Here is a 7,890-nt window from a genome sequence, read left to right as displayed (position 1 = left end):
CTAAAAAGAATGTCTGGCCTAGATGCAGTTAAATATAGTAGAGAGTCTATCATACCACGATAGAGCTTCTGACAAACTTTAGCACTAGCATCTTCTTTTTCCAGAATGCATGTAGGATGCATTGGGGTCTTGGCTGGCGTACATTCTGACATATTGAACTTCTTCAGAAGTTCCTTTGTGTACTTGCTCTGATGGATGTAAGTTGCTTCTGGTTGTTGGTCAACTTGAATACCCAGAAAGTACTTAAGTTCTCCCATCATACTCATCTCAAATTCAGCCTGCATCATCTTAGAAAATTCTTTGCAAAGAGATGTATTAGCAGATCCAAATATAATATCATCAACATAAATTTGCACAATTAAGATATCATCTTTGTAAGATTTGCAAAAGAGAGTTGTATCTACTTTACCCCTTACAAACTCATTGTCCAGAAGGAATGAACTTAATCTCTCATACCATACTCTGGGAGCTTGCTTCAGACCATAGAGAGATTTCTTCAACTTAAAGACATGGTTAGGTTTCTTCTCATCTTCAAATCCAGGAGGTTTGGTGCACATAAACTTCTTCAAAAATGTATCCATTCAGGAAAGCACTCTTGACATCCATTTAATGAAGAATTATGTTATGATTCACAGAGAATGAGATCAGCAGTCTGATTGCTTCCAGTCTTGCTACTGGGGCAAAAGTTTCAGTGTAATCTATCTCTTCTTGCTGACTATAGCCTTGAGAAACTAGTCTTGCTTTATTTCTAACTACATCTACGATATTGATGAGCGCATAATTGATGCACTTTACGTGTGTCTTTCTAAGCTTCATTATATACATTTTTGTGCTTAATTGTTATGACTTAGCCATGTTTTGACCATTAGTGTTTATTTGGATTATTCATGGAAAAGAGCTTAATTCTACACTTTTAGTTTCTATGACTGTTTTGCTAGAACAGATTGAATATGGAGCTAGCAATATCGAAATAAGGCTCATAATATGTCGTCACGATTCTAGAATCAGCCCTACAACTTGCAAGTTCATCACGATTCTAGAATCAGCCTCTAACTTGGTCAGAATTTCCTTACAAAGTTGCTGTCGCTAATCCTGCGAGTCTGGAACAGTCTGCACTAAAATGATCATATCTTGGGCTACAGAACTCCGAATTAGGATCCGATTGAAGGCCCCCGAAGCTGACTTAAAGAGCTACAACTCTCATGTTTACCTCAATTGAAGATTCAGACTTCTTGAGGGACCCGCGAATGCCTGATTGTTCAGCAGCTTACTCCTTTATGTGGGCCCGATTTCTTGAAGATTTAGAAAAGATTTAGATAACAAAGATTGTTACTTGTTGAACAAGTTTATTTATTAGTATAAATAAGTGAGTTTAGGCTTTTGTAAGACTTCACCACCTCACCACCTGACCATTACACCACATCACCTCCTCCCCTCTCATATCTTTCCCTCTTTTCTAATATGAGTTGCTAAACTCCCTAGTTAGTCTTAGGATTTTTAATATTCATGTGTTTGCAAACTTGAGGTTCTGTTCTTAATGCAAATTCTTTCTTTATTAATTCTCTTCATCTCTATTTCTGATCTAGGGTTTGCTTAATTCCGTAGTTTTAGAAATAAGAGTTGATGCATGTTCGCTTAGTTCATGTTAGTTCGTAACTGTTTCTTAATCGCTTAGTTTAGGAAACTGTGAATTGATTTTCGCTTAGTTAATCAACTCTCACGAATTAGGGAAACAATAAGGAAGAATTAGTCTTTTGTAACCAATGAAGGTTTGTTGCACTTGAATGTTATAATCCGATGACTAACGCTTTCTCTCTACTGTCTAGTCTATTTAGTTATTGCTTTGTTACTTTTCAATCCAATCAATCAACCCCTTTTAGGTTTTTTGTTTTACTCTAATATCAATTAATAATTTATCAAGTCCTTGTGAGAACGATCCTGGTGTTAACACCTTGTACTGCATTCAAAGCAAAAATACTTTGACACGCACCCGCGACAGTGTGTTCGTCAAATTGGCGCCGTTGCCGGGGACTTCGGTGATTATTAATTGTTCTTAGAGTATTTTTTTTCCTTTTTAGTTTTATTTATTTTCTTTTTTTTTTACTTTTATTTTCGTTTTTATTTAAAAAAATGAAAAAAAAACCAGCGGTTACTATTAGATTTTATTTTATTTATAAGATTTTATTTTATTTATTAGATTGTAGGTTGTTTTTGGTTTTATATCTCCTGTATCTATATCTATCTCATATCTTTTATTCCTATCTCATATCTTTTAATTCTCTTTGCTATCCTCTATTATTATATCACTATCTTCTTTCTTTCTCTATCTTTTCTCTCTTTTATTTTATTTTGCTATCTTTTCTATCTTCTTTTCCTTCATTATTCTTCTTCTTATTATTACTAGATTTGTTTTTTTTTACTAACATTTTTTTTCTATATTGTTTCAGATCACGTTCAGAATTATTAGTATTATTTTTTTTTCCTTTCTTGTTTTTTTTTTACTAACGTTGTTTTCTTTCCCCTCTTTTTCCTTTTGTTTTCGTAACAGGATTTTTTTTCCTTACTTTTTTTTAACGTTTTTTTTTCACTAACATATCTTCTTTTTCTTTTCGTTAGTCTTTTATCATTACTATTATTTTTTGTTTGTGGAGTAACAGAACACAAGTGTTAGGTTGTGGAGTTTTTTTTGCAGTGATGGAAGCTAAACTTGATGAGCTAGAAGCCAAACTCGACGAGATACAATTTTCTGTTACACAAATGTTGCTCAAGAGCCATCAACAACAGTTTAAGTCACCTCAATGTTATCCACGAGAGAATTTTGAAAATATTTGGTGTGACCCACCTTGCTATCATCCACAAGGGCAATTCCAGCAGTCTATTTATGCACCACCATGCTACTACCTGCAAGAGGAATTTCAATATCCTTTTCATGATCCACATGATCCACATCATTCACAAGAGGAATTCCATCAACCTTGGAATGATCCACCCCAATTTTTGGAAGACCTTTCAAAGCAATATGTAGTAAATCAAGCCCGGTTTCAACAACCGCGCCACGAGGCACCTTCCATATTGCAAGAAATTCAAGACATGTTGAACCAAATGTCTGCGAATCTCAATGCAAATGCTGATCAACGCCTACAAGATGTTGAAAATTTACAAGCTCCAATTAATGAGCTAGTTGCAGGCGCTCACAAATTGCAGCAGGAAGCTTATGCGGAGATAGATGATGAAGATTCTAATGATGAAGCCAACCAACAAGAAATACATCTCCCTCTTCCACAAAGAACTAATGAGAATGAGAAGATGTATCCTGGTGAAGAAGAAAATAAGTTGTTGGATGATTTCAAGAAATGTTTTGCAATGGATGAAGTTAAGAAGATGGATGTAGAACGTGGATCTAAATTAGCAATATTTCCACATAAGCCGCTTTTAATTAATCTAGACATTTTTGAAAAAGTCGTGTTTATTGGAGACTCTGTTGATTGCAAGGAGTCAACCTCAATGGAGGAATACTTTTTGAAACCTCTACCGAAACCTCCAGACAAAGAGTTGATTGTTGAATGTACTGATTTTTCATTTACTCTTATTTCAGGTTGGACACATGCTCGAAAAACGTTTTCACTCAAACTGAACATTGTCATGAGTCATGCTGAAGGTGCTAGAAAACAGTTTGGGTTTGTTAAGATTGTTGCAGATGAGATCCCTCCAAAGCCACCTGACTTGTGGATTGTTGTTGTTGTGCCTCAAGACTATGAGCTTCCTCTTAATGCAAGGCCTCCACCGGACCCAGGTGATAGCATTTTTCAGAGCATTACCAGGTTTCATGTCTCGCCAGCTCCCTTGATCCCTGGTTTTTCCTAACCTTTCTCTTTTATTACACTTGCCTAATTTATTTGATGATTTGTGCCTCACATTGTGGACAATGTGTGATTTAAGTGTGGGGGTGGGAATCTTATTTAGGAGTAGTAGAACCTCAGTTAGGATAGTTTGCAATTTCAATTTATTTGCTTTGTTTTTATTGTTTTCAATAAAAGAGTTCACACTTTTTCAATGAGTTTTAGAGATGCTGAGTTTGTGAGCAATGTAACCACTGTTCTGTTAAGTTTCATGTCTCTTTTGCATGAAGTTGCTTGCATTTTGAGTTTATCATGATTTGCATTGAGAACTGATTTGTTGGATTCATTGTGTTATATGCTTGCCATGTGAGACTACCTTGTGAGATTTTGGACCAAACACTTGAATGGTAATATCTTTGCCATGATTCTCTTCTTTCTTGTGTGATTTCCTCATGTTTATATGCACTGCAGAACTTGACTTGATTCTGACTAAAATTGTTGTTCATTTTCATACTTTGATGTGATAAGGCATTCTTTTTCAATAAGCTATTGGCCTAAAAAGCTTACCTTGCATGTTTTAACCTTTGTTTTAACCCCTTTGAGCCTAATATCTCTATTCTTTTGTAGCCCATTACAAGCCTAAGTGAAAAACAATGATGATACCTTACCTTAGGAAATGTAAGAGCTTTGGAATTGACTTGGGAATGAGTATTCAACAAGTGCGGGGGAGATTTATTTGAATGCATGGACTAAATTGCTCAAAAGAGGTGCCTTCCTTGAGGATAAATTGTAAGCAAGCTGAAAAGAAGTTGAAAGAAAAAAAAAGAAAAATATGCAAATGTCAAAAAAGAAAAAGAAAGAAAAAAAGAGAAGTTACAAAGTGAAGGAAGGTACTAAAGAAAGAAAAGGAAGTAGAAGTTGAAAAAATAAGTTGTGAAAAGGAAGAATGTGTTAATTCTTGGGGTTGTGAGTAAGTTTAATTTGAATTTTTCCCCATTGCTCTTATTTTTCCTAAGGTTTTAACTCTGAATATCTTTCATAAATCCTTCCTTGACCTTAGCCTCATTACAACCTTCAAAAGTCCTTTGATCTTTGTATGCATTTGTTCAATTTAATTGGTGTGTTAGAATCTTGTCAAGCCTATGATAGATGCATGTTTTCATGAGATGATGAGAGTTGCTTAAGCATGATTAAACACAAGCCCAAACACTTGAGAGTAGAGAGTATAACACTTGCATCCAACTTTGATGTTCAATTTGTAATTTCTTGTTGGCTTGGAATGTAGGTGATGGAATCTAATTTGTCTAATCTTTGTGGAAAATGAAGTGGTTGTTTTCTTGCTCATAAACCTGAATTTCTACTTCTCAAAGATAAGTGTGAGGTGAGTTTTTATGTTTTAGGAAGAACTTGTTATAATAATTGATTTTCTGAATCTTCTTTGAAGTTAAGTTTTGCCCAGGAGTGCAAAAGGTTAAGTGTGGGAGTATTTGATAAGCGCATAATTGATGCACTTTACATGTGTCTTTCTAAGCTTCATTATATACATTTTTGTGCTTAATTGTTATGACTTAGCCATGTTTTGACCATTAGTGTTTATTTGGATTATTCATGGAAAAGAGCTTAATCTTACACTTTTAGTTTCTATGACTGTTTTGCTAGAACAGATTGAATATGGAGCTAGCAATATCGAAATAAGGCCCATAATATGTGGCTGGAAAGATAACTCGAAGCCCTACAACTTTCATGTTCAGCACGATTCTAGAATCAGCCTCTAACTTGGTCAGAATTTCCTTGCAAAGTTGCTGTCGCTAATCCTGCGAGTCTGGAACAGTCTGCACTAAAATGATCATATCTTGGGCTACAGAACTCCGAATTAGGATCCGATTGAAGGCCCCCGAAGCTGACTTAAAGAGCTACAACTCTCACGTTTACCTCAATTGAAGATTCAGACTTCTTGAGGGACCCGCGAATGCCTGATTGTTCAGCAGCTTACTCCTTTATGTGGGCCCGATTTCTTGAAGATTTAGAAAAGATTTAGATAACAAAGATTGTTACTTGATGAACAAGTTTATTTATTAGTATAAATAAGTGAGTTTAGGCTTTTGTTAGACTTCACCACCTCACTACCTGACCATTACACCACATCACCTCCTCCCCTCTCATATCTTTCCCTCTTTTCTAATATGAGTTGCTAAACTCCCTAGTTAGTCTTAGGATTTTTAATATTCATGTGTTTGCAAACTTGAGGTTCTGTTCTTAATGCAAATTCTTTCTTTATTAATTCTCTTCATCTCTATTTCTGATCTAGGGTTTGCTTAATTCCGTAGTTTTAGAAATAAGAGTTGATGCATGTTCGCTTAGTTCATGTTAGTTCGTAACTGTTTCTTAATCGCTTAGTTTAGGAAATTGTGAATTGATTTTCTCTTAGTTAATCAACTCTCACGAATTAGGGAAACAATAAGGAAGAATTAATCTTTTGTAACCAATGAAGGTTTGTTGCACTTGAATGTTATAATCCGATGACTAACGCTTTCTCTCTTCTGTCTAGTCTATTTAGTTATTGCTTTGTTACTTTTCAATCCAATCAATCAACCCCTTTTAGGTTTTTTGTTTTACTCTAATATCAATTAATAATTTATCAAGTCCTTGTGAGAACGATCCTGGTGTTAACACCTTGTATTGCATTCAAAGCACTTTGACACGCACCCGCGACAGTGTGTTCGTCAGATATCATTTAACTTGTTTCTGAAAACCCATTTGGTTCCAATGATGTGAGCACCTTTTGGTTTCTAGACAAGGTTCCAAACATCATTCTTCGAGAATTGATTCAATTCTTCTTCCATAGCCAGAATCCAGTCCTTGTCTAGAAGAGCTTCATCAACAGATTTTGGTTCAATCAATGACACCAATACTTTTAAGCTTAAGGGAGTCTTTTCTGAAGGTTTGAACGTTGATCTGGTTCTGACTGGTTCATCTTTGTTCCCGAGAATCAGTTCCTTATGGTGAGAGGCAATCACTCTATTCTTCTTCTGACGAGGCTGATTAGAGGAATCAGCTTCTTCTGATGTAGTTGCCTCTAGCTCAGCATCTTTTGAAGCTTGGCCCTTCTCATTGCCTCCAAAACCAACGTCACCTCCAGGTTTAAGTTTTAGGTCTTGGAACATACGCTTTTCTCCCGTCATGTGTTGCGAGCATCCACTGTCCAGATACCATGATTGGTGTTTCAGTGGAGCGATCAATGATATCTCATTTTCATCATCAGAGTCTGGCTCTTCCTCTGATGCAGATTCAGCATTTGGTGCATCATTCGATTCTACTTCCTTGTCCTTAACAATCGTCATAAGTCCTTCTTCGACTTCACCATCAGAATCAACTTCTTCTGACTCTGATTCATCAAAAGTCACCATGAGACTTTTCTTTGCTTTGAAATGATTCTTAGGCTTCTTGTCCTTTTTTAGCTTGGGACAGTCACTCTTGTAATGTCCAGATTCCTTGCATTCAAAACAAGTGACTTCTTTTGATGAGGACTTCTTCTGACTGGATGAAGATTCTTGCTTTCCTCTGGCCTTTGCTGAACCTTTGTACTTGTTCTGCCTATGCTTCCAGATGCGGTTAAGCTTCCTGGAGATCAATGTTAGCTCATCTTCATCGGAGTCTTCAGAGGATTCTTCAGATTCTTCAACTGCTTGAAATGCCTTGGACTTTTCAGACTTTGATTTCAAGGCTATAGACTTCTTCCTCTGAATCATATGATCAGCACGATCTATCTCATGACTTCTCAGAATACCAATGAGTTCTTCTAAGCTCATCCTTTTGATGTCCTTAGACAGCTTCAAGGAGGTCATCAAGGGCATACACTTCTCAGGAAGGCCTCTGAGAATTCTTTTCACATGGTCAGCATTGGTGTAGCCTTTGTCAAGTATTCTGATTCCAGAGATGATCGTCTGAAATCTGGAAAACATAGTATCAACTTTTTCATCAGGTTCCATCATGAAGGCTTCATACTTTTTGATTAGGGACAACGCCTTTGTCTCCTTGACTTCTTCGTTTC

At 36.1% G+C, this 7,890-nt stretch overlaps 1 protein-coding gene across 1 annotated transcript; it reads left to right on the top strand.

Annotated features, from left to right (window-relative positions):
- Window positions 1–1,877: 1,877 nt before the first annotated feature.
- LOC130731898 (uncharacterized) lies at window positions 1,878–4,398 on the top strand. The gene has a single exon (XM_057584073.1). The coding sequence runs from the start codon at window positions 2,695–2,697 to the stop codon at window positions 3,862–3,864; it is 1,170 nt and encodes a 389-aa protein (XP_057440056.1). The 5' UTR covers window positions 1,878–2,694; the 3' UTR covers window positions 3,865–4,398.
- Window positions 4,399–7,890: the final 3,492 nt, after the last annotated feature.

This window comes from Lotus japonicus, chromosome 1, assembly GCF_012489685.1.
Source record: "Lotus japonicus ecotype B-129 chromosome 1, LjGifu_v1.2".
NCBI classification, from domain to species: Eukaryota; Viridiplantae; Streptophyta; class Magnoliopsida; order Fabales; family Fabaceae; genus Lotus; species Lotus japonicus.
This window is presented reverse-complemented; position numbering and strand designations above follow the sequence as displayed.